The following is a 27,294-nucleotide window of genomic DNA, read 5'->3' on the forward strand; positions in this document are numbered from 1 at the left end:
GTTTGACCAGAATTGAATAGTAATTGATTAATAGTTCAGTTCTTTTAAGTGCTTATGTTGTTAGTGAATGGAATCCACATGCTTCAGGTATCAGACATCTGTGACAACATTGGCATGCTCTTTAGCAAAGGAAAGGGCCTGGCCTATATTCTTGCCTTCATCTCATGCACTGGGTTACAAGGTAACTATAGGCCCAAACATTCCATTTTTTCATAAAAGACCAGACCTAGGATGAGCCCCAAATTGACCACCCGGTTGAAAGAAGGTTTTAGTTTATCATCGATCACTATTCTTTAGAAAACAATTTCTTTCCATGCCTCGATTTTCCTCTTTTCCCTGTGTATTTTTTCTTCCTGCTATCAACTGTTTCTTACTTCCTGTGGGTCTCCCCTTCGTTAGCAGGAAGCTGAGGACTCGAAGTCTCACAGACGTGGCGTGGCCTATTTTTAGCACTGGGGGTGGAAGAGCTGGGCTGAGATGAATTTGGAATCAATCTCTCTCTCATAGTAGTGGTAATATTTTGAAACCATGAATTTATCTCTAAAATATCTTAGACTAGATCTTTTATATTAGATTATTTTTATTTTGTGTTATTTTCTATGTATTTTTATTACATTTATCTTTCTTGACCTACAAGGTATTTAATATTATGTTTTTATATTTTCAAATGTTTGAGTGACTCTAGTGTAAAGTTTTGATTTTAAATTCTAGTTTTAGGGGCCCTGGGTGGGTTAAGTGTCTGCCTTCAGCCCAGGTCATGATCCTGGGGTCCTGGAATTGAACCCTGGGTTGGGGGCTCCCTGCTCAGCGGGGAGTCTGCTTCTCCCTCTCCCTCTGCCACTCCGCCTGCTTGTGCTCTCACTCTTTCTCTCAAATAAATAAATAAAATCTTAAAAAAATAAATTCTAGTTTTATTGCATTTGTAGCCAAAGTGCTTTGTGAATTTTTAATAATTGGTACTATGATTTTTGAAAAACATAACTCTTTAAAACATTTTATTTTTGAAGATTAATTTTAATTATATGCTTTTTCTAGAGTTTACAGACCACTTCAGATAAGTTTAGATTATTCAGATGCAAGAGACTCAACTCCAGGTTTCTTAATTAAATTTGTTTTGACAAACTTATTCTGGCAAACATTTTGCTTTCTATCCAAGGGAAAATAAATAGTAGAGACAAAGGCTAAAAAGGAAAAAATGTCATTGCTTCAGAACATGAAACCAAATATTGCTAGTATCACCCTAGAAACATCTTTTGTGCTCTCTCCAAGTTACTTCCTCCCCATGGGTAACTATCCTAGCTTCTTTTTTAAAAATTTAAATTCAATTAATTAACATATGATGTATTATTTGTTTTGGGGTACAGGTCTGTGATTTATCAGTCTTATATAATACCCAGTGCTCATTACAACACATACCTTCCCCAATGTCCATCACGCAGTTACCCCATCCCCCACCCCCATCCCCTCCAGCAACCCTCAGTTTCCTAAGATTAAGAGTCTCTTATGGTTTGTCTCCCTCTGACTGTCTTGTTTCATTTTTTTCCCTCTTCCCCTATGATCCTATGCCTTGTTTCTTAAATTCCACATCAGTGAGATCATGTGATAATTGTCTTTCTCTGATTGACTTATTTCACTTAACATAATACCCTCTAATTCCATCCATGTTGTTGAAAATGGCAAGATTTTATTTTTTGATGGCTGATTTAATATTCCATTGTATATATATACCACATCTTCTTTATCCATTCATCTGTCGATGGACACTATCCTAGCTTCTAACAACATGTATTAGGTATTACTTATTTTTGAACTTTGTATGGTTGAAATCTCATACAGTATGCATCCATCTGTGAGTGGCTTATTTCTACTCTACTTTGTGGGAGTCATCTGTAATGTTACTCAATGATTCTCATAGCTGTATGGTATATTATTATAGGAATATACAACTTTTTTATTCATTCTATGACTGATGGATCATTTGCTTCTTTCTAGTTGTCAGCTCTTACATTTAAAACTGATATAAATGTAATTGGACGTGTCTTAGGGAAATTAATGCATTTCTGTTGGAAATGTACTTAAGAGTAAAATTGCTAGCTCTTGGACTGTGCATATGCTCAGCTTTAGTAGTTTAATGCCAGGCAGTTTCCAAAATGGTTATGTCGATTCATATTTCCACCACCAGTTTATGAGATTGATCCACATCCTTGTTGTTACCTAGCATTGTCTGATTTTTTCATTTCAAACATACTAATGAAAGTAATCATATCACCTTATGGTTTTAAGTTGCATTTTAATGATAATTCATGAAATTGAGCACCATTTTCTATGTTTATTGGCCATTTTGATATCCTCTTTTGTGAAAGATGTGTTCAAGTATTTTGCCCATTTTTTCCCATTGATTTTTAACAGCTCTGTGTATACTCTGGATATGAGTACTTTGTCAGATATACATTTTATAAGTATTTTTCCCACACTGGCTTGTCTTTTTTACTTTTTTAATGTGTCTTTCGATGAACAGAAAATCTTGATTTAGTATAGTGCAATGCAGTGGTGGTGCTTTTTTGGGTCCTATTTAAGAAATATTGCCCACTTAAGTTCATGAAGATATTATCCTGTGGATGCTTCTAAAAGTTGAATCATTTTATCTTTCACATTTAGATCTAAAATCCAACCAGTATTGATCTTTATGTGTCTGTGAGCTAGAGGTTCAAGATTACTTTTTTTGCCATAAGGCTATTTAGTTGACCCAGCACCACTTGTGGAAAGGATCATCCCCTCCCCCACTGCACTACAGAATCACTATTGTAAATCTGCTGACTGTATAAATGTGGGTTTATTTCTGGACTCTATTATGATCTATTGGTCTGTTATCTCTATTATGTTCTATTGGTCTGTTATCTATCCTTACATGGATACCACACTGTCTTAATTACTAAACCTTTGTTATAAATCTCAATATCTAGAAACCTAAGTTTTTCAGCTTTGTTTTTCTTCCTCAAGATTGCTTTGCCTATTCTTAGCTCTTTGTATTTCCATATAAATATTAGAATCAGCTTGTTGATTTCCAAAAACAAGACAAAACCTGTTAGGACTTTTATTAGGATGGATTGAATACATAGATCAATTCGATTAGAATTGACATCTTTATAATATTGATCTTTCCAATCCCACATACATGGTATATATCCCCTCTTCCCCTTTAATTATCTTTGTAGTAGTATTCAGAGAAACAGAATCAATTATATATAAGATATATATATGAGGAGATTTATTGTGGGAATTGGCTCATGGGATTATAGAAGCTGAGATATGCCACAATATGCCATTTGCAAGCTGGAGAACCAGAAAAGCAAGCACTATAATTCAGTTTGAGTACAAAGGCCTGAGGACATGGAAACTGCTGGTGTAAGTCCAAAAGCCCTTGAGAACCAGGAGCTCCGAAGTCCGAGAGCAGGAGAAGATGGATGTCCCAACTCAAGAAGAAATAATTTGCCTTTCCTCCACCTTTTTGTTCTATTCGGGCCCTCAGAAGGATTGGATGATTTCTGCCACATTGATGAGGGCTGATTTTTTACTCAGTCTACTGATTCAAGTGCTGATATCTTCAGTAACACCCTCACAGACATACCCAGAGAAAGTGCTTTACTGTATCTGGGCATCCCCTAGCTCAGTCAAGTTGACATGACTATCACAATTTCCTTTTCCCAGTTTGCAACATGATGGGGCTTAAGCATGCCTAGAATCAATCCTAATATTCTAAACAGGCCAAAATGATTAATTTCTCTTTGTACACAGATGGATGGTTTACTTTAACAGGATGGCCTGTTGTTTACTTCTTTAATGACAAGGTCTTGGAAGTGTAAGGCCAGCTCTACCCAAGGCTAAATTGAGGATAGGAAAGAAAGGAAATCAAACCAATCTTGCAAATCTGAAATTCCCATGATACAGATGATCAGGACCTTAGGGAAAATAAACAATCTGTCAGCTAGCATAAGAAACATAACATACCAAGCAGTCAGAATTGGTCTATCGTGCAATCACTTCTCCACAGAGAAACCTTTCTTAGAAACTGAACTGGGCTCAGAAGACTGCTTGGTAAATCAGAGAAAACTGAATCACATGGTTTTAAGGGCTTAATGAGGTAGCCTTGGGGGTCACCTGTTTCCAATAGACATGTCATGCATTTAAATTACTTAGCCATGTCAACAAACCTGCTTCTTTTTGACCATGTTATATCAACCATCAAACTTCTATTCTAAGTCTACTTTTCTCACTGACCCAGCATCCATGATGCTTCTCTTCTCTTTGAGGGTGTCCTCATCATTTTGACATATTTTCACTACCATTTAATATCTTAAAATGTTGTTAATGGTGGTGATGTCTTCAGGGTTGAGTTAAGGTAAGTTTTATTCTTTGTATTCTTTATTTTTTTTAAAGGTTTTATTTATTTATTTGGCAGAGAGACAGCGAGAGAGGGAACACAAGCAGGGAGAGTGGGAGAGGGAGAAGCAGGCTTCCTGCTGAGCGGAGAGCCCAGTGTGAGGCTCGATCCCAGAACCCTGGGATCATGACCTGAGCCGAAGGCAGATGTTTAACCACTGAGCGACCCAGGTGCCCCAATTCTTTGTATTCTTTAGTGTATTTTCAAAGTTTGCTGCACAGAGCATATCTACTACAATAATGTAAATAGCCATACATAGGCCATAAACTCCACCATAGGTTATTATTTTGCTTTAAATAATCAATTATCTTGGGATGCCTGGGTGGCTCAGTCGGTTAAGTGTCTGCCTTCGGCTCAGGTCATGATCCCAGGGTCCTGGGATCGAGTCTCGCATCAGGCTCCTTGTTTGGCGGGGAGCCTGCTTCTCCCTCTGCCTGATGCTCTGCCTGCTTATGCACACACTCACTCTCTCTCTCTATTGGACAAATAAATAAATAAAATCTTTTAAAAAAATAGTTATCTTTTAAAGAGAAAAATATTCTTTCTGCTTACTCTTTGGTTTCTTTTTAAAAAGAAAAAATGATTTTTTATAATTATTTGCAAGTTTGTGAAATTACTCATCACATGGTATACAGTAAGTAATAGAAAAATTATTCATATTAATAGGATCCCTATTTCAAGAGCTGCAGTAGTCATTCACATATAAGAAAGAATTGGCTTGGATCCATTGTCTTCCCTTTCTCTGCTCTTCTGCAACAATCTGAGGTAATAGAAAGTGATTATTTGCTAGTTATTCTGAGTTTTTACCTCTGGTAAATAGAAATGTACTGTTTGTTGTCTTTGAATCAGATTCTGTGATTGATATATTGGTAGGTCAGTTAAAACAATATTGTATTTGAGTGCCATTAGGATGTTGCAGAATTTAAATGTTTTAGCTGTCTCTAGAACAGGAGACACCCATAAATTTATTTCTTATATCTTTAGTGTGTTCACTGATAAAGAATAGCAAAGCTAGGGGCACCTGGGTGGCTCAGTCGTTAAGTGTCTGCCTTCGGCTCAGGTCATGATCCCAGCGTCCTGGGATAGAGCCGGCATCCAGCTCTCTGCTCCTCAGGAAGCCTCCTTCTCCCTCTCCCACTCCCCCTGCTTGTGTTCCTGCTCTCTCTCTCTCTCTGTGTGTGTCAAATAAATAAGTAAAATCTTAAAAAAAAAAAAAAAAGAATAGCAAAGCTAGCCTTAGGTCTTAAAGCAACACTTATATTTGCATATAATAGTTTTTTAGGACCAGATTCACGAATGTTCTTTGATTAATGATAAGTGATGTTGCTTTGTGACCATGGGTTCCAGGAGTTTCAGCTCCTTGGGATTGTTTGTTGATAATGGTGAGACTGATGATTAGCACCTGTCTCTGTGATATCCCCACAGGGCTCTCCTGTTGAGTTATGTAGCACAAATATGCCTTCGTGGCCAGCAAAATATAAAAACCTCAGCCTAGACTCCATTTTAGGCTTTGTTACTTTCTTACAGAGCTATGCCAGACACAGAAGTTTCAGAAATGAATTTTCTACCTCAAGGAGCTCACTGTCTATAGAAGAAAACTAACACTTTAGTACAACCTAATAATGCTGTAGTGCTTTGATAAGGGCATGAGATAGTACTATGAGAACACACAGTAGGGAGTACCTTACTCTTCCTGGCTTGGAGGAGTGTGGGGTATTCAGAGGAGTCAGGGCTGAGTCAGAGGGGTATGAGGAGGAGAATGAAAGGTCAGGAAAGTATTTACAGAAGAGATAACGTTTGAATCAAGTCCTTAAAGATGGTTTGTCAAACAAAAGAGGGCATTTGACTCAGAAGGAATTATGTGTGTATTAGTATTGCATTCAGCCATTTGCCCCAGAAAATCTAACAGTGATGCAAGGGGTCTATTTATCTCACCTAAAAAGGAGTCTAGATGACAGTGCAGCAGCTCAAGAATATCATCACATCACATAAATATCATGTACCTTTCATCCTCATAATTGCAAATTGGTCAATGCACCTCCAGCCTCATATCCATGTTGTAGAAAAGAGCAGGGTGAAGCAAGAAGGGGCCGTGCCTGTATCAGGAAAACAGACACTTTTCAGAAAACCCTGGCAGACTTCTTACATTTATGTGAGTTGGCCACTGTGTGGCTGTCCTGTTGCTGTCTAAAACCACTGGTGAGAAAGGAGGACAGAATGGATATTAGGGAGGAGAGGAGAAATGTCTGCATAATGTGTCATCAAGAGGGATGTCACACGGGAGCATGTTGCAAGTACGAGGGCTGCAAATAAAGAGCAATAGAGATTTATTATTTTTTTAAAGATTATATTTATTTATTTGAGAGACCAAGAGCCAGAGAGCACGAGCAGAGGGCGGGGAGTGAGAGAGCATGAGTGGGGTGAAGGGCAGAGGGAGAAGCAGACTCCCCGCTGAGCAGGGAGCCCAGTGTTGATGCTGGGCTTGATTCCAGGATTCCGGGGACTCTGGGATCATGACCTGAGCCAAAGGCAGACACTTAACCGACTGAACCACCCAGGCACCCCAGCAATAGAGATTTAAGTTGTTAGACGTACAGGGATTCCTACATCTGTAAATCTCTCGATATCTCTCAGTCTCAGGCCAGACTCTAGGATAGAAAGGTAGTTGACAATGTGAACTTCAAAAGTGGACAGACCTCATTAGCTGTCTGAGTTTGCACAAATCACTTAAATTTTGTGAGCCTCAGTTTCCTTCTCTGTAAGATGGAGTTAAGAGCCATACCTACTTCATTGAATGATATGATCTATATCAAATATTTGGCACAGTGCCTTGCACATAGTAAGTCCTCAATAACTATTAGCTATTATTATTAGTTGTTATTATTGTAAATTAGCTCCTACCTACACACACACACACACACACACACAAGATCCCTCCTCCTGTGGACCTGTGGATTGTCCTTCCTGCTGTTATATTTTTTCTTCTCTTTCTAGACCGAATATAAAACATAATATGGTCTTTTAGCATTTTCTCTGAGCCTGAATTGGATCTTCTAAGAACTGTCATTCTGTTAGGGTAACCTGCATCCTCATGTCATCCCTTTCTAACATATGCCCTCTCCACACAGTTCATATTAATGAGGGACCCAGAGTGTCAAGGGTGCCTGTGAATAGACCACCATGGAGAATGTGATCATCCTTGTGCAGGTGCATAGAACCAGCACATACGTACGCATGCAAGCCTGTTTCCTCCTCTGGAGAAGACTGAAATGGGCTGTACTGTATTTGCTGATGTGTATTTTCCTCATGTGGAATCTATTATATTGATATATTCTTTCAGATTAGTGGAACATTTCAAGTAAATATTCCACCAATTTTGCTTGGGTATACTTGGAGTAAGACTTATGTGTCTCCTAAAGAAGATTATAATGGGCAGAATTTAAAAGAACATACCTTCTTAAATATTTTTGCTACCATTGAACCTCAGATATCACATGTCACCTGTAATCCAGAACTAGACAAGGTAGGTTTTACATTGAATTGTTTTACGTGTACTACTAAAGAAGTATAAACTCTTTTAAAAACTAGTAATAATAATTTCAAAGCTGGTAAAAATGAACATCGGTTCTTGATATTTTCCTGTGGGAACAACATGGTACCATGTCAAAATATTTTGAACTTTATTCTAGTTTTCAGATCAAACAGATGTTTTGGAGAGAGCACAGATTTTTAATAAAACTTGTAAGGCGATGTTTCCCAACCGAAGAATCACAACGACTGTCTTTAATGGTGAAGGGTTACAGATCTTAGTAACCAGATACATCAAGGCACTAAATCCACCTCAGCAACTCCTGGATATGTTTTTTCATGATTCTAATGCAACGCTTGTAAGATACGTATTTTAGTAGCTTTACTGATGTATAATTCACATTGCATAGAATTCACCCACCTAAGGTGTAAAATTAAATGGTTTTTAGTATATTCACAGAGTGGTGCAGCCATCACCATAGTAAATTTTAGAATATTTTTGTCAATCTTAATTTATATTTATTTTGTTTACTTTTTTATATTAACTTTGAGCATAACTTTCTTACTAAAAATTGTTTTGCTTTCAAAGACAGCTTCCTGAGAGAGAAACCATCTATGTTGCAGTATGTCCTCCCGAACCCCAGATGGGGGAGAATATTTCTTCTAGATTCCTTTCATTTCTGCCCCCTTGGACTAGAGTCACTGTGGCTACAGCAGTTCACATGACCACACTGGCTTTGTAACATTTCTACCAAACTTTGAAAAATTCCTTTGACTTCCAGGCAAAATTAAGAGTTACATTTCTTTTTTTTTTTTTTTAAAGATTTTATTTATCTATTTGACAGAGAGAGAGATAGCGAGAGCAGGAACACAAGCAGGGGGAGTGGGAGAGGGAGAAGCAGGCTTCCCGCCGAGCAGGGAGCCCAATGTGGGACTTGATCCCAGGACCCGGGGATCATGAGCTGAGCCTGAGCCGAAGGCAGACGCTTAACGACTGAGCCACCCAGGCGCCCTAAAAGTTACATTTCTAAAGGGGTTTTGTCCTTCTCAGGATAGCTTTTCACTGTATGTGGGAATGAAGAAACTGTGTTATATTTTTCTTTGTAAACTGCCAACGTAACACCTCCCACTCCATCCTTATGTGACTTTTTCTTTATGCATATCTATTTACCAGCTGACAAGAGAGACATATGTTCAAAATTGAATTTCATATAAAATGAAGATTTATTCACTATGGACTCAAAACCTCCTTCTACTCTGGGAAAGGAAAATATGAAATCAGAAATTTAAGTCTCCTTTTTGAGAAAAAAATTAGCTTTGCTTAAAGGGCATCCGTGGACAATGGTTTATATCTTTTGTTTATTCAGGTTTGATTGAGTCAGTTGGCTTACTTCAGAATATTTATATTATTTGTCCACTATAAAGCTCCCTTAGTTGGACTCTTTAGGATAAAATCAAAAGTCCTAATTTAGGTTGCCTCTGTCTACACTCTACCTTTCCATCACAAGTTTCTTCCCGTCTGTTTCCTATCACCCAAAGTCCAAGGAGTTAATAATGCTCTAGATTTATTTCAAAGACAATCTCTGTCTTTTTAAAAATATATATAACTCTTAGCAACTTTGCTTATGAAGGACTATGAACCATGTTTAATTAATTGCATGAAGTCAGAAATGTGACCAATGTAGGAGGTCATTAGTGCCTAAGTGATGGCTATTATAAATCAGTGAAAATATCAGTAAACTTTCTGTGTGGACTCATTACTTGTATCCCTTTCTCCTTTCCTACTTTAGTCTGAGCCCTTGTCTCCAGCACCAACATTTTCTAGCTTCAACAGCTTGTAACAAGCTTGTATGAATAAGAATAATTCTGATCGATTTGGAAAAAGCAAATCAAACTTTTGCTATTCTTCAGTATCTTTCTAAAAAATTCTTAACAGTTGTAATTTAAGGTATATATGTAATATATATCATGTTTAACACTTTAATAATTTATTACAGTGAAGTGTTATGGTTAACAGGCATTCTCTGGAGTCAGGCTAACTTGGGCTTATTCCCAGAGACTCCATACATTGTGTTAGCTCTGTGATCCAGGGCAAGTTATCTTAGCACTCTATACTTGTTTCCTCTTATGTAAAACAAAAGTAATAATAGTATGTACTTGATGGGCTTGTGGGATACACTAAATGTGATGATATTGCATGTAAAACACTGTGCTTAGTGATGGGCATGTAGTATGCACTTAATAAATGTTAGTTAATATTATTCTAGGACCTCATTGCTCGCTTTGTATCTTTGATTCCTATTGTGCCTGATATTCTGGATGAAAATGATGGTTTTGACATATGGATGACATCAGAGGTAACGAATTATGTTTATTTATTTGAGAGAAAGTGTGTGCGTGCATGAGTGGGGGGTGGGCAGAGGGTGAGAATTTCAAGCCGACTCCCCGCTGAGCACGGAGCCCTGCATGGGGCTCGATCTCACAACCCATGAGATCAAGACCTGAGTGAAAACCAAGAGTCGGACCTTAACCAACTGAGCCACTCAAGCACCCCCATTAAGTTTTATAATTGAAATATATAGTATTTCTTACCTTTCTCCTAAAGAAACATTTATGCACTTATGAAATACTTTGTCTTATGAAATTTGAAAGCATTTGATAATTTAATACATTTTCAGCTCTATAACAATCCATAGAAATAATTCTTAAAGAGGAACAATCTTATTCAGCGTTATAAGTGGTAGCTCATGAATATTTTAATTTGATGGGAATCCCAGGAGTACAATATTATGACATCCTCCAGGGAGAAATATGGCTTGTCACTATGGAGCTGGACAGATGCTGTGTCTAGGACAAATACCACCACTTCTCAGAAGCTTTGCCCAGCCTCCCCACATCTGAATGAAGAGCTTACACAGCATTGCTCTTCCGTAGCACTTGGATTAAAGTTCTCTTTAGATTCGTTGCCAACTAGAATACAAGCCCCATGCAATATCTGAGACATATTTATACTAAACATTTGTTTATCTGAAGTGCAGATTTAGTTAGTCATCTACTTTTTCCCCCAAATCTGGCAACCCTAATTAGAGCAGTTTTTTCATTCCACCCTAAATTATATTTAGTTGCTTATATATTGACCCTACACCCACACTTTGTACATATATATATCCCAAGTTTAACCTCTGAATGAAGAAGTAGACTTGATTATTTATTTTTATATTTTTACGTAAATGTAGCAAGCATTCAATAAATACTATTAATTGAAAATTACTAGTATGACAGGAGCCTAAGAGAGGGACACTTTCCGTCTGGAACCAATGGTCCTGGCACTTAATCTAGAATGTTTTAGAGGCTAGAATGGAGCTGAAACGGATTTAGGGAGCACAGGGCTAACTTAATTAGTCAGCTACCCTGTCTTCTTCTGCAAAGGGAGACACAAGCATGTGGTTCTAGTGATTCAGTGATTCAAATCTAGTAGCACTCAAAGAGTTGTCATTAACTTTAGACTCTTCTGAGACTCTTTGACCTAATCAGAATATGTTCATGGGTATTATGATCCTGCAGAACATTGAAAGAGCCTCTAAAATATCTAAGAAATAACCATAAAAATAACCATTCAGGTAAATATTAGTACTCCTGAGTCTCTCCCCACCCCGTTCTTCCAGTTGAAGAAGTTTCAGTCATCTTCCTGATGGGGCTTCAACTCCATCCTCTTCCTCTCTTTGAGTTGAGAGCACTATATTGGTATTGGACAGAGTGAAGCTCCATTGACCAAGGGATCCTTTCCTCTAAAAACTCTATGTGACTTCCTATCAGATGAGGTTTCTTAAAACATCAGTCTGTATGTCCCTGTTTTCCAAGGGCAGTTTAATATTTGTCCTAAACAGAAATATCCTATTTTTGGATGATGAACTATTTGGTCACTTACACAGTATCCACATTAATTGTCCCATAGTAAGGGTGACCCCTATATTCCAAGTTAGTGTTCTCCCCAGTGTTTTCTCAGACAGAGGTATCAGAGCTTTGAACCTGGAGGGAACAGAGAGGCTCTAAATCTGTTGGATGCTTATATTATTCATCTTTCTCTTCTGTTTTCTTTTGGCCTTGTTGCTTTTGCTTTGCCTCAGCGCTGCATCAGTTTGGCTATTGGAAATAAGGAAGAGCATGCCATACTACTCTGTAATTTCTTTCTGTATTTTGGAAAGAAAGCTTTGGTCCTCCTGGGGACCTCAATGTTGGAAGTAAGTGCTGGAGTTAATACTTAAATAGTGTAAACAAAACTAATCAGCCTTCAGCTGCAAGTTTAAAAGACGCCAAACCCAGTTTTCTGCCTTTTCACAAGCTAATTGGGGAATTTCATGTGCAACCAGTTATTTAGTTAAGAGGATACTGTTGGCTCATCAAAATGACCACCATGTAAAGAAAGGCTTTCCTTCACTTTTCTTTGTAAAGCTATACTAATAATAGTGCTACTTCATGGGGTTACTAAGATATTAAATTACATAGTGAATATGTGACACTGAGAACGGCACCTTGGTTCATAGCAAATACTCAATAAATGGTGGTTATGGTGGTGGTGGTTGTGGTGATGTAACAATAGTCATAGCAGTAGTTGTAGGGGTTGTTAACTATCAACCACCATCATCTTTATAACTTTCTAATAATAGATTTAAAGATCCTTAAGAAATACTTCTCCCTATTCTTCCTTCCTCAGTTTTTAGTCATACAAGATGTGGGTCTGAAATTTGTGTTTACCTACCTGAAATTTTTACAACTTAAATATGCTCCTGCATTCATACCTCCAGAAAGCTATCGTCTTTTGGATTTTCTATTTCTACCATGAATATCTTGATAAGGGTCAAGATTTCCAGTCCGGTTTTAGGCTTTGTGTTATGATCACTTATTTCTCTATATTTCCTTGGCATGGCTTATTATTTTTGTCATGGTTAATCTCCCCCCTTGCCATCCCCCTGTGTAGCTTTAAGTGCCACTAGATGGCAGTAAACAGTTGACAATATTTCAACAAACGTTTGCTTTTTGTGCCTGTGAGTCAACACGGTGGGTGGCACCTAAGCTGTGTGTTTCACCTCAGCTGTGTGGCTGAGGTGAGGCCTCCTCTTTATTGTAAAGAAGTTGAGCGCAGTGATAAAGAACAAGAGCTTTGGAGAGACCAGGCTGCACAGCCCGGTGTTAAGAATTTGTGTTTGGGAGTCAGTCAAAGAAGGGTTTAAAACCCAGCAATGCCGTTTACTAACTGTGTGATCTTAGCTTGTTTACTTCTCTGAGCTTCAGTTATCCTCTCCCTAAACAGGACTAATGCCATTTACTGTTACGCTAGACAAGCCCCTCAACCTCTGACTCTATCTGGAAGATGGGCATAATGATCACCCCATCTCAAAGAACTTGAAGTGAATGCAAGTGAAAAAATTTCGTGTGAATGTTGAGCACAATACCTGGTGCACATAAATTCCCAATAAATGTTCAATAGTCTTTATTATTATTACCTGAAATTGTTATTCTTTTCTAAGAAAACTTTGAACTTAAAAAGGTATGTTCAGAACAGAATAATAACATAATGACTACTTTTATTCCTCAGATGGTTTCCTATATACTTTCTCTCTAGCCTCTAACTTCAGATCTTGTTCTCAAAATTAACTTAATGGCTTTTTAACTTCACTTGGCTTTTTCAGAGCCTTAGGCAAGTGTCCATTTCCTAACTCTGCGTGGTGTTCCCCTTCAGTCCCCAAGTATATTCCACTCAAAGCAGGGCTAGTCCATATAGTGCCTTTGTGTGAATTAGGCCAAAGTATCCCTACCTCAAAACATTTCAGTGCTAGCTGTTGTCAGAGTATACGGATTTTTCTAGAACAACATGTTTTACTGCTGCGAGGGTACACCCTACAGGGCTGTACATGGCAGCACCAGCTCAAAAGTTCTCTTCTTTGAATCTTCATGCTAGCCTGGGCCTGAGGATTTCTGGAGCTTTGGCTTTTTTGCTTTTCAAAAAGACTTTGAAGACCCTAAAAAAGACTTTTAGAAATCAAAGATATCACATACTTACGTTATAATTTCCACATACAAAAATGAGTTAAGTCAACCACCCACCAAACATGACTGTAGCTCTTTTTCCTCATATAGGGACAAGTGGCTTATGTATTAACTCAAGAAACTGATGAATATTTGCTTTGGAATCCATTAACTGGGCAATGTCATAAGCAGTTTGACCCATTTTGTCCCTTACAAAGTGTAGACTGTTTGTTTGATGATCGAAATGTAAGTATATGGCGGGTGTGGGGGGCGCGGAATCTTATTTTGAGTTATCGCCTGAGAGTCAAACAGTGGACCTCTACCCTGGCTCTACATTAGAATTGTGTGGAAAACTCTGAGGAAACTACAGATGTTCAGTTAGAATCCATGGGATATGGAGCCAGGGAAAACTTTTATCCATAAAGTTCCTCAGGTGATTCTGTAGTGCCTCCAAGATTGAGCACCAGTAATCAGTCTAATGTTCACATACCCCTAGAATTGTTTTACTTCTGACCTCAGAACCTCCTTTGGCTTCTACCACTTCATTTGGTAGTAGGACTGTAAAATTTTGCTCCATCCTAACCAGGGTAGAGCCTTTGTGCTCCCATGTGCCTATACTGATTTTATGTTTATGTTTTAATAGGTCTGGTTTAATATTCAAGAAAATAATACACCGATGGCTGTACATTTTGACTATTCAAAGGAAAGTTTCTGGAAACAGTTGCTTCCAAAAAATTTCCAAGGGACAAAAGCACATACCATACAGGTAAATTATATTTTTCCAGGTGTGTCTGTATGAAAGTTACCATTTATTCTAATCTTTGCCAGTCATACCAGCTCTTGTTATGTTTATATAGCTGGTTGCATGTTGATTTACCTGGCAATATTAATAAAATCTAGTTTTCTTCGCCATCCAGCCTGAGTTTGGGCTAGTCTAACCATACTCCTCTGCTTGCAGAAAAGAAGAGTTGAGAAGAAGGTATCATCTTAAATGTGAATTTAGATTTTAAAGTAAAAATTTTTAATATTTATTCTAAAACTGAAAATATAATGTTAAGATGGTGCAGTAAGTTTACTTTGACCTAGTCCTTCTGTTCCACATCCGTGGCAATGGTAAAATATAAAAATTGAAAAATAGAAGGCTTATCGGGGCTCCACCATGACGATTGTCTCATGGAATAGAAACAGGACAGAAATACTAGGAGTGAGTAGGGCCAAACAGGCGACAGCAGCAAGGTCTGAAAATGGTTCATGAAATCCAGGGAACCAGAGCTAGTCCCACTTTTTGGAGTCAGGGGTTGTGATGGGGCTTCCTACTTCACTACTCTTGAAAGAAGATGGGGAAGGAACGCTGCAGACTCACTGCCTGGGGCATAAGAGGCAGGAGGAGGAAGCACCTCACACCTGAGGTCAAGAACAACCTAATGACCAGAGATGGCTCAGCCAGTGGATCTGTGATGGACTCAGTGTCACTTTGTGAGGACACCCCAAATTTCACTTCAGTGGCTGTTTCTGGATTGAGGGCCAGGGCACAGCAGGGTGCAAGCAATGGCAAAATCCATAAACTAAGAGCTACGAGCCCAGAGAAAGTGAGAGAAAAAAAAAAGTAGAAAAATAGGCAGAAAACAGTTCATAGAAGCAGAAACTTGAATGCTCAATCTCACTCACAATCAGAGAAATACAATTTAAAACAAAACACTACTTCACATGTATAAGATTGACAAAAGAAATTTTAAGTGTGATCATACCAAGTGTTGGCAAAGAAGCAGAGAAATGGTGGGAAGGTAAATTGCTATAAATACTTTGGAAAGCATTATGATGATATCTGATAAAATTGAAGATGCTCCATCTTTGATCCACCAATTCAACTTCTAAGTATATACCATAAAGGAGCAAGCACAGGGAGACAAGTACAATAATGTTCATTATAGAATTGCTTGAAATAGCAAAAAAAGATTAAAAAAAAGAAAGAGGGGCACCTGGGTGGCTCAGTCATTAATCGTCTGCCTTTGGCTCAGGTCATGGTCCCAGGGTCCTGGGATCGAGCCCACATCGGGCTCCCCACTCTGCGGGAAGCCTGCTTCTCCCTCTCCCACTCCCCCTGCTTGTGTTCCCTCTCTCGCTGTGTCTCTCTCTGTCAAATAAATAAAATATTTTTTAAAAAAGGAAAGAAACAATTCATCCACCAGAAAAAGAATACATGAGTTATTAAGTATTCATACTATGAAATCTTCTATATAGTAGTAAGAAAAAAATAAAACAATTTACACTAGTTCTCAACTTGGACTGTGTATCAATTACATCAGAATCTCTGAGGGTGGAACTCGCACACCTGTATTATTATTTAAAGCTCCCCGGGTGATTCCAATGTGCCGCCGAGGTTGAGAACGACTGGTCTAGAGCCATGCACATCAACATGAATGAATATTAAAAAAGTAATGTTAAGCAAAACAAAGAATATGTGAAATGACACATAGAGTACAAAATCACTTATATAATAAAAGTTTGAAAACTATGTGTTGTTTATGTATATATAGACACATAGTGATAATGTAAAAGCATTCATAGGAATGATAAATACCAAATTTAGGTGAAAGGCTACCTTTGGAGACAAAAAACAAAATGAGATCAGGGAGCAACATACAAAGTACTTCAAGTCTATCTGTAATGTTTTACTTCTTTTTAAAAAATCTAAAACAAATATAGAAGAATGCAAATATTAGATATAGCTAAGTGGTAGGTAAGTTGAGTGGATGTTCATTACGTTATTCTCAATGCTTGTCTGTGTATTTGAGGCATTTGACAATACCAAAAAGAATGCATGGAGGTTGCAGGGAAGGGATCAAACAGTACTAAACTGTATAAAGAATGTCCCCCCCTTCAGCATTTTTCCTCACTAAGAAATAACCACTCTTAGTAGTAACTTAGTTGTGCGTCCTTCTAAACATTCTCCACATGTTGCAAGCATATATATATATTTTATATTTCCTGTTTGTAAAGTCATTTTAAAGAAGGGGAAATGCGCTTATTTCTCTTGAGCAAGCACTTTCAGCATCCATAGGCCATGCCTTACTCTTGCCCTCCCAAAGTTGTGACTGATGCCCTGCTGCCCCCTAGGGAGGAGAACGGTACATTTAGAGATGAGGTCTTATGTGTTCTATTAATCAGTCTATTAGGCGTTTAGTGAGCGCTTCTTGCATGCCTGCTGAGCCAGGGCTGTGTCAGGCATGGGTTCCACAAGGAAAAGACATGTCTCAGTAGTCTGGGGGCTTGTGTTCTCAAGGAGCAAAGAGAAAGAAGCAAGCCCTTGCAGGACAGAGTGGTAAATGTGATTACAGAAGAAATGAGTGTGCTTTGGGAGCACGCAGCAGGAGGACCTGAGGGGAAGGACAGTTGCTGGGCTTCCTGGGAAAAAGGGATGAGGGGCAAAGGGAGGAAGGTGAGCAGGAGCCGGCCGAGGGGAAATTCAGGGTGGACAACCACGCAGCAGAGTGAGGGTACAGCAAGCACGAAGACGTGCGGGGCATGGAGGGATCTGGGGAGCAGCTGAAAGGCAGCTTGGCCGTTGCCAGGGAGCGAGCAAGACAAGCTCAGCGTTGAGCAGAGTCCTGCTAAGGATGTGTCCCTGTGTCTCAGGGCAGTCAGAAGCCAACAGCACTAAGGCAAGGCTGCCATGATCACAGCTGTAGTTTCTAAAAACCACTCTGCCTGAGCGTGGAAACGAAACGTTTGCCAAGTTGAATCTATAAATATAAAACTCAGAATTGCATTTGGCTTGTATCTCTACTGATTTCTTTCCTGTGGGTTAATGGCCCTCAATCTTCTGTCTTGCCACACACATCCCAAAATAAACTGCTATCTGTAGTGAACACTTCTGTATCGTGATCGCAGACACAAATTTAAGCATGTAAGATGAGTATGTGGGTATGCAGAGATGAAGTTAACAGGAAAATCCTCTTGAAGTTTTAAAAGATAGGAATTCCCGGAAAGAAAGGGGACTTTGCCAAAAAAGGAAAGTGGACAAATAACCTTTATGAGGTATTTGTACCGAGTTAACATAACCCAGGCCTCTTTTTCGGGCCTGAAGTTGGCCTCACTAATCCATGAGTTACCTGCGGGAGAGAAGGCGCGGGGGAGGGGAGTGGAGGTGTTGGAGGGTTGCACAGTGGTTGGTGGCAGCAATAAAGGTATTCGGCTTACTTGTCCTGTCTGAGAGAGCTGGTGGCCCTGCAACGTGACGCTGGAGTTCATAGTTCCCATTCTGCAGTGCCTCCCATCTCCTGCCGGGATCTGTTATGGGGAAGCTCCCTGTGCCTGGGCCTGTTGTCACATCTGTCCACGGCAGGCACCAGAACCCTGGAGGGCTTGCTGAAACACAGAGCGCTCAGCCTTGCCCTCGGAGTTTCTGATTCAGTGGGTCCCATGTGGGGACTGAGAAATTGTATCTAACGGCTTCCCAGGTGTGAGGTTGCTGGTCTGGGGTGGGGGTGGGGGGCACACTTCAAGGACCACTGGCTTAGATCACCACGTGACAGACTGAATCTTCTCCATCACTCCTGAGATATTCTAGCACCTAGAGGTCTAAGAACTGTTGCCGTCTTTTTGCACAACGCTCCTTCCACTCGTGTCCCTGTCTCTACAGCTTTCTCTGTTTCTCAGTTCAGGAATGCCCAAAGTAAAAATGTCTAAACCCAGCCTTCTTGTCCATGTGAGCCCTGCGAGATAGGGCGGGGAGGGCTGGTTTGGGTGGTAGACTTAAAGAGTCCTCTCTCCTTGCAGCAAATCCCATAGGGCAGGGAAGGGAATATGGGGAACGTGGTAGAGCATTGCTCTCTGCTGTTTTTACAATGGCTTGGAGACAGGGGAAATTGAAATGGACCACACACACACACACACACACACACACACACACACATGCACGCAAACAAAAAGACCCAGCTCCTGCAAGCTGAAAGAAAAGGATACTCAAAAAAGGAAGATGATAAACCATGTTAAAGGAGTAGTAATAACAATAATACCTGATTTTATTGAACAATATGTGCCAGGCTCTGCGTGTATTACTTTATTTCAAAATCTTCACAAGACCCTAGGGACATCAGTACGATTATTGTCCCTCTTTTAAAGATGTGGTAACTGAGACTCAGGTTAAGTAACTTCACCTAGACCCCAGTTGATCAGTGGAAGAGACTAAAGCAGCTTGCCAAAGGCTATCTGGTCTTATCTATAAATATGGCAAATGCTTGTTTGAATAAATGAATGTGGGCAGCAGCTCCGTCTCATCTAGGAAAAATACCCTAATTCCTCATCCTGTGCTCTGGTAAAGTAGTACTAAAATCAAAGGAAGCACTGTGATCTGTTTGACCTTGGTGCCTCTGTAGTGGAGTGATTTTGCCACATGAAAGGGGTTTGGGTTCCCCTTGTTACAGTTCGCACTCCAGGAGTGACCGCGATGTAAAGGTTGTCTCCCTAGAATCTTTTTTGACTTTCAATTGTCTGTATATTTCAGCCTGAAGAAATAATTTATTGTGAGACTAGTAAAAGCATGATAGAAGATCTAAAGAACAGGTATCACCTTTATTTATATCTTACAATTACTACGTTTTCTCCCGAATCTTTCAGTCCTCCTTCCACCTTTCAGTCCTCTAACCCAGTCTCTCAAAATACCTCTAGATTCCGCAACAGAAGCAGGAAATGGAGTTTATAATAGTCTCTTCCACTGAGTCAGCTGTCTTTTGGTCTGTGCATCGAAAAGCAGCCCCTCTGCCATTCCAGAACACTCCTTAAAAAGACCATCGAAGTAAAAAAAATGGTTGCCTCTGGAAACATTGTGGGGCTGCTGTTGGGAAGTTCTCAACACAGACACTTGTTGATGTTAGAGTAATAATAATAATGTGATAGCTAATACCTCTTGAAAGGACATGAAGGTAAATGGCCCACCACTTGGAGTATGGAAAAAACATCCAAGTTGGGTGGTAACATCAATACTGTCCCACACCCACCCCCAGCACTAACCCCTTCCCTTACACATACACACACACACACACCACACACACACGTGCCCTAAGGAGTTACTCAGTCAAGCTGAACAAGTTTGTCAAAGTCACAAACTTTGCAGCAGGCCTTACTCCTACTCCAGACGTGTCAGAAGCTTCTAGATCTTACTGCCTCCAGTGACTCATGCCGACATAGTAGGCTGCCACATAAGCTGCTACCAACTGATCAAAACAAAGCATGACAAAAATAATTTTGCTACTCTCTTATCTCACTAGCACACAACTCCCACCTCTTATTCCCTTCCTTTTTCCTCAATTCTTAACAAAAAAGGGGAAGAAATGGGCTAGAGAAATGATTCCCAGCTTCTGGTTTTTTATCAGAATCAGATTCATAGATTCTAGAACTATTTAAAAATACAGATGCCAGGGTCCCAGACCAGGCCTGTTGAATCGGTATCTGGAGGTACAATATGTTGATAAAGCCTTATTAGTGATTCTGATGCTTAGCTACTACTGAGACAGCAAACTCCAAACTGCTTGGTTACACCACGGACTCAGCCAAGAGGAGACTCCCAGTGGCTTTTTTTTGGAGCACACACTGATTCTGTGCAGAGATGAGGCTTCCCAAGTGGGCCCCATCAATCCAACCTGCACTGTCCCTGGAACAGTCTACCAGCAGGCACTGTTCTAGGGGCTGAATATACAGGCACAAATCCCTGCCCTTACAGAGGGTACATTCTAGTAGGGGAACCTGATCATCATACTTATCAGTCTGTGCCTATTTCCTTCCAACTCTGCTTGCTGAATTAACTGATCTAATAAATCCATCCCTGCTAACATCACCCAGACCAGATATCTGAACTTTGGTAAATGCAGTTCCTTGGAAACACAATGTTTTATGGCAGGGGAGGGTCCTGGAGAATGGGGATGTCGGTCCAGTGACCAGACAGTAGATGGTTGTCACATCACACCCAGTAGGCAGCTGCCTACACACAGGTAACTGGAAAAGAGCTGTGCCCCTGAGATCTCATTGCTGGCTACTCCAGGAAGCTTCTTGCTTTCCCAAGCCAAGCAAGAGCTGCTTCTCCCCAACTTAATAATGTGAATGATGGCAGATAACCTTAGCCATAGAGGTCTGGTTCATCCTAAATTAAAAAAAAATATATCATTCTCATACTTGAGCAAAGTGCCGAAACTCTTACACATTTATTAAACAAATTGTAATTTGTCATAAACTAATCTTTGCATTCTTATGTTAGGATTGAAAGGACTCTGAAATGTAAAATGATGGAATGGCGACCTAAACAGCCAACACGTTGGAATCGACAATGCACTTATATTTTGCGAAAAATCCTTCCTAAACTAGAACTTGGCACTGGAAGCTTTGTTTCATCTGAAGAAGAGAGTGAATTTGAAAGACTACTACAGTTTTATTGGGTGTGTATATGATTTAGTGCATTAATAACATTTGTTTTATCTATGTTGTTCATTACTAGGTAATAGTAGCCTTAAATATCCCTGAAATGCTTTTATCTTGATCCTAGATGATGGATGATATGACATTAAAATACATTTATTTAAAGACTAAGAAATTTCAGATATACTGAACAGCTATTACCATGACTACACTGCATGACATTTTCTTGGAATTGGTCATATGTAGTATGTTATATAAATCACAACCTCTGGAAAGAGATGACCAAAAGGAAATCACCTGCAACGAGAAATTGAAAAATGATCCCTTGGTGGTAGTAATAGAATAGATTCCCTGTCCTTGGTTCTGGGCAAGAGGACTCCAGGCAAACTTTAATATCTTTTATATGCAAAATACTCCAAATGCATGTACCCAGCCTGGACTTCTCTCCTGATCTCCTCTCTTATGTATTTACCAACACATTTGACATCATCCTGGATGGTTAAAAGGCATCTCAAACTCAACAAGTTCATAACCAAACATGGTGGGCATTTGGTATATTGCTAGGGTCCTTCTTCTTTTCCTCTACCTACCCCCAGCTCTGGATATCCTCTCACCGACTCTTCCCTATGAACTGTTCCGGTGGGTTTTTGAAAGCCCCAGCCTCCCAAAAGTGAGATTCTTTCCCCCTACTATCCCATAGACTAGGAAATATCTCCTAGGGAAACCCTATGAGAGAAGAAAGGAAAGAATCTGTTGGGAGTTCAGTACTTAGGCTGTCAGGTCGGGGGGAGCTGCAGGTGCTATTTATTCATGAATAGGGAGGAACTGTTTTGTTTTGCATTAAAAAAAAAAAAACAGAATTAGGGGTAAACAGGTAAGCAAAGCAATATAAGCCAAGGTTTAAAACTTAGAATTTCTTTGTAAAATTATCTATTTAATAACACACAATCATAAACCTGAGCTGAATCCTGTGGCTTGGATTCAAACCCTGGTTCAACCACTCACTAGCGTTGACCAAGTAACCTAACTTCTCTATACTTTCCACCCCACTGGGCGAGATAAACAGGGTTAAAAATAGTTATCTGGTTTGTGGTTATGGTGAGGATTAACACTCAGCAAGTGTTTAGCAAATGTTAATTATTATTTGTATTTTATGTGCCAGGCATTGTGTTAGGCACTGGGGTTATGACCATAAACAGGGCGGATACAATCTTGTGCATTCACAGAGACTATAGGCTAATGAAACAGACCAGAAAACATATAATTGCAATATATTTTATTAAGTAACATTGGAAAGGATAGCATCCTATTGCAACCACATGGGAAGGACACATGAACAGATTTAAGGATCAAGAAAAGCCTCCTGAAGTAAGTAATCTAAGGTTTGAAAGAGGTGTATGATTGTTGTCTGTGTATTATTAAATAGATAATTTTACGTAGGACCATGTACCATAATCCTTTAATCCCATCACATGGTTGTCACTTAAGAAATACGAACTGGATCAGTGTTAAATAAATTCTCCCATAATGCTCACTTAAATACCTCATTTGTAGGACCAGGTAATTTTTTCGTTGGCAGTTTGCTATTCTAGAAAGGGTGCAAGTATGTGGAGTGTTGAGTGTGCAGGCTCTGGTTTCAGCTCTGGCTCTGCTCCTCTCTCTCTAGAAAGTGGGGATTATAGTAGAACCTACTTCATAAGGTTGTTTGAGGATTAAATATGTATGTGAAGCATTTAGTACTGTTCCTAGAACATCATAAGCACCTGTAAAATAACTGTTATTATTTTATGACTATCATTTTTTGAGGCTTTTGTGATATTTTTGCATACAGTGATGCCTGATTACCTACATAATTATAGCATGGGTTTACACGTCATTCTGTCTTTTGTCCAGGTCACAGGATTTCCTATCCAGATGCCATACACTGATGTACCGTCAATTATTGATGCTGTGTATCAAACTGGAATTCATTCTTCTGAGTTTCCCCAGACAGAATTTGCTCTGGCTGTGTACATTCACCCATACCCAAACAACGTGTTGTCTGTGTGGGTCTATTTGGCTTCCTTAGCTCAACATCAGTGAAAAGGAAGAAGGGAAAAGGAAAAAAAATGTGCTATGGGCCCCTTGCCCAGAACAATCAAGACTTTTCTGATACTTTAGGACTTTGCTACTTATCCTCAAGTCTAGCCAAGTATGAACCCAAGTTTTGGTTCTTTTATAGAGTTGGGCACCATGGAGACTCACTCCCTGAGCCTTTGAGAATGAGTGTAGATGACCTCCCCACCGGAGACCTCTTCAAGGAGAACACTTTGGTTAGTCTGGTGGCCTTGGGTCACTGTCTACAGTAGGTCTTATTATGGGAAAGAAGTGATTCTGGCCCCTCCCTCTGAAGCCAGTATTACTCAGGTTGTAGGCCTCACACCACCTCCGTCACATCGCCTGGGGAGGCTTGTTGAAAATGCAGACTCCTACATCCCACCTAAGACCTACTGAATCGGAACCTCTGGGAGTGAAGCTCCAGAACCCATGTTATTGTAAACAAGACCCCCAGATCATTCTGATGACCTGTTAAGAGTGAGAACCCTGCCTTACAAAATGTTGTCATTACCAATGTGAGCTTGGCACGTTTGATGCTGGTTCTGATGCCATTCCAGGTGGAAGATATTCCAGTACGAACATGAGGTCATTGCCTCTCATAAGATAAAAGATTATTGCACTAGTGAAGTCAAAGGAAAATCTGCCACGTTGGGCTGAGGGCTGAGGCCAGCTTCTGGGGGCTTCCTAAAAGTTTTCACTTGGGATGCTACTGACCTGAAGTTCTTCCAGCTCCAACTATTTGGAAGGGTCTCCCAAGAAGCTCTGTTTGATATGCTTTCCTGATTCTGTGAGAAAGGGAGAAAATGGTCTTACTAAATCTCAAGGCTCCTTTTTCCCTTAGTGAACAGCCTGTCCATCCTGCCTCTGGCACTTTTCTGCTGCTTTCCTTTCCCCGTGGAGGGGGGGTCAAGGAGGCCCATCTAGATCCTAGGAGCCTCGAGAGAGAGAGTGGACAGGGACCTGAGTCAGAAGCACTGCACTTTCTTCTCTTTAATTGTTCTGTGCTTCACAGAAAAAAATATACACTTAAACGTTACAGAACAACTTATTTTAGAAAAACCAAAGGATACAGATTTCCAAAGGTTGATGAGAGCACTTTTATAGGAGGTAAAAACAGGAGAAAGAAAATTGACCTCTCCCAGTGCAGAAGTGCGGGAGCTTCTTGGGTCACTCTCATAAGCAGAGACCCCAAGTTCATCTCTGGGGAATCCTCAATCTGAATTCTCTCCTGCAGAGTGCCTTCATGGGCTGATGCCAGAGAAGACCTCATTTATTTTCAGTGATGTTCATCTTGGACCAAACTTGAGATTACTAGAAGAGTAAAATAGTAGGGATGTGGGTGAAGAGAATGCTTTCTCTCCAAGGTTAAAACCTAATTGTGTGTGTTCTCTGGCACACATATGAAAATTAATTAGAATTTTTGTTCTTATTTGAATGTTTGTGTTTAAATGCTATATGAAGTTTTGTTATTAACAAGTCTCCCACGGTGATTGGGATAGCACAAAACGATGTCAATGGAAAGACAAGGTTACCAAAAAAATACTGAACTCATGCAGTTCATTTCTGCGGCAACTTCAATATTTACATTACTATTTTGCTAGTTGTTTATGGTTTTTGAATTGTTAGGCCACTCATGAGTAAGGGAGAAAGTGTTCATAGGCAAGCATAGAGGACCCTTTCTGTATCATATGCATTTTTTTTTTTACAGGTGTATGGATTTCTCAACTAAAATTTTTTCCTTAAAATTTTGAAACTGTAATGAACCATTTTTTGTCTACTTTAAAAATACATGATTTTATTCTTAAGTTTTTAATTCCAATTAGTTAACATACAGTGTTATATTGTTAGTTTCAGGTTGATTCAGCAATTCCATCCATCACCCTGTGCTCATGACAGTGCCCTCCTTAATCCCCATCCCCTCACTTACCTGCCCTCTGCTAACCATCGGTTTGTTCTCTATAGTTAAGAGTCTATTTCTTGGCTTCTCTCTCTCTCTGTCTCTCCCTTCCTCCCTTTTGTTAATTTGTTTTTTTCCTTAAATTCTACATATGAATGAAATCATATGGTATTTGTCTTTCTCTGACTTATTTCACTTGGCATTACACTAGCTCCATCCATGTTGTTGCAAATGACAAGATTTCATTCTTTTTTTATGGCTGTATAATAAATATTCCACTATATATATATATATATATATATATATATATATATATATACACACACACACACACACATATATATATACCATATCTTCCTTATCCATTCATCAAGCTTCTTCCATATCTTGGCTATTGTAAATAATGCTGCTATAAACATAGGGGTGCATGTATCCCTTTGAATTAGTATTTTTGTATTTTTTGGGTAAAAACCCAGTAGTGTGATTGCTGAATTGTAGGGTAGTTCTATTTTTAACTTAAAAATACATGATTTTAAATATGACATCTAATTTTAAAGTTCTCTAAATCATTCCACAAATAATAATGGGGCATCCATTATGTACCAGACACATCAGTATGTGCTAGAGTACAGCAGTGAAAAGACAAAGGTCCTGCCCCTGTGAAGCTTACATTCCTCAGGGGAAATGGACCATAAGCAAATAAACAATAACTGAGATCATTTCAGTGTGTACTGAGTGCTATAAAGAAAGTAAACAGGATGGCATGATAGAGAAGGACTTTGGTGGGGATAGAGGGTATAAGCAGAGTAGTTAAGGAAGTCCTCTCTAAAGAGACAATGTTAGAGCCGAGGTTTAGATGATTTATCAACTAGAATTGCATTCAGTTGCATGTAACAGAAACCTAATCATAGTAGCTTAACCAAATAGGGATTACTTTTTCACATAACTGCCAGGTTTAGAGGAGGCAATCCAAGTCTGATGCAGTGGATCTGTGATGTTATAGGTGTACTAGTCTCCATCCATCCTCAGTGGGCCTGGGGCGGGACCCAGTGATTTGCATTTATAACGAGCTCCCAGGTGATGCCTGGACTGCTGATCTGTGGACCACACCTTGAGAACCTTTGCTTTAGCCTCACATAACTGTTTCCATGGCAAGAAAACGCAGAAAGAGAAGGGGGAGGTAAAGGACGCAGCTGGTGTAGCTCTCTTAAAAAGCTTCCCAGGAGGCCATGCCTAGTAACTTCCACTTATCTGCCATCGACCAGAATGGTATCACTCCTAGCTACGGGCAAGCTGGGAGGTCACGTATTGTAAATGAGGTTTTGCTGTCCCAATAAAATCAGTGTTCTATTGGTAAGGAAGAAGGGGAGGGTGGCTTACGGGGCAGGCACCTGTGGCTTCCACAGATGAGGGGAAGCCAGTAATGCAAACCTACAGCAAAAGCCTAGCAGGCAGAGAAAACTGCAATTGCAAAGGGCTTGAGTCCAGAGAGAGACACAAGGAGGGGACAGCAGAGGCACGTAAAGTTGGAGAGGTAGACAAAGATCAGATCACATCAGTCGTGGTAAGGAATTCAGATTTTATTTCAAGTACAATAACAAATCATCGAAAGGTGTTAAGTAACTGAGTAAAATATTTTTCATATTTAAGACTACTTTAAAAATTACTCCTACAGATACTCATTATTTTGTGTAAGTGCATAAATGTGATATTTTTTAAATGCAGCTAATTTTTTCTTTTTCTTTCTTTCTTTTTTTGTTTGGGTTCCTATCCCACTGTTCTCTCCCCTCCTCCATCTGTGTTATTCACCTCACTCACCTGCTTACCAACCAAGTATGCATCCTTCCACTTACCATCATTCTCAAATATACATATGTACATATGTGTGTGTGTA

At 39.5% G+C, this 27,294-nt stretch overlaps 1 protein-coding gene across 1 annotated transcript in view; it reads left to right on the top strand.

Moving 5' to 3' along the window:
* The window catches only part of CC2D2B (coiled-coil and C2 domain containing 2B), a 90,210-nt gene extending 66,722 nt beyond the window's left edge, over positions 1 to 23,488 (top strand). The window contains exons 25-34 of the mRNA XM_035020550.1: positions 5,108 to 5,206; positions 7,782 to 7,964; positions 8,131 to 8,328; positions 10,237 to 10,326; positions 12,097 to 12,210; positions 14,108 to 14,242; positions 14,640 to 14,762; positions 19,503 to 19,561; positions 21,249 to 21,426; positions 23,300 to 23,488. Coding sequence (XP_034876441.1) covers positions 5,108 to 5,206; positions 7,782 to 7,964; positions 8,131 to 8,328; positions 10,237 to 10,326; positions 12,097 to 12,210; positions 14,108 to 14,242; positions 14,640 to 14,762; positions 19,503 to 19,561; positions 21,249 to 21,426; positions 23,300 to 23,488 — 1,368 coding nt within the window. The remainder of the gene's footprint in view (positions 1 to 5,107; positions 5,207 to 7,781; positions 7,965 to 8,130; positions 8,329 to 10,236; positions 10,327 to 12,096; positions 12,211 to 14,107; positions 14,243 to 14,639; positions 14,763 to 19,502; positions 19,562 to 21,248; positions 21,427 to 23,299) is intronic.
* The last annotated feature ends 3,806 nt before the right edge of the window (positions 23,489 to 27,294 follow it).

Source organism: Mirounga leonina, unplaced genomic scaffold (assembly GCF_011800145.1).
Source record: "Mirounga leonina isolate KUSES-001 unplaced genomic scaffold, KU_Mleo_1.0 Mir_114, whole genome shotgun sequence".
NCBI classification, from domain to species: Eukaryota; Metazoa; Chordata; class Mammalia; order Carnivora; family Phocidae; genus Mirounga; species Mirounga leonina.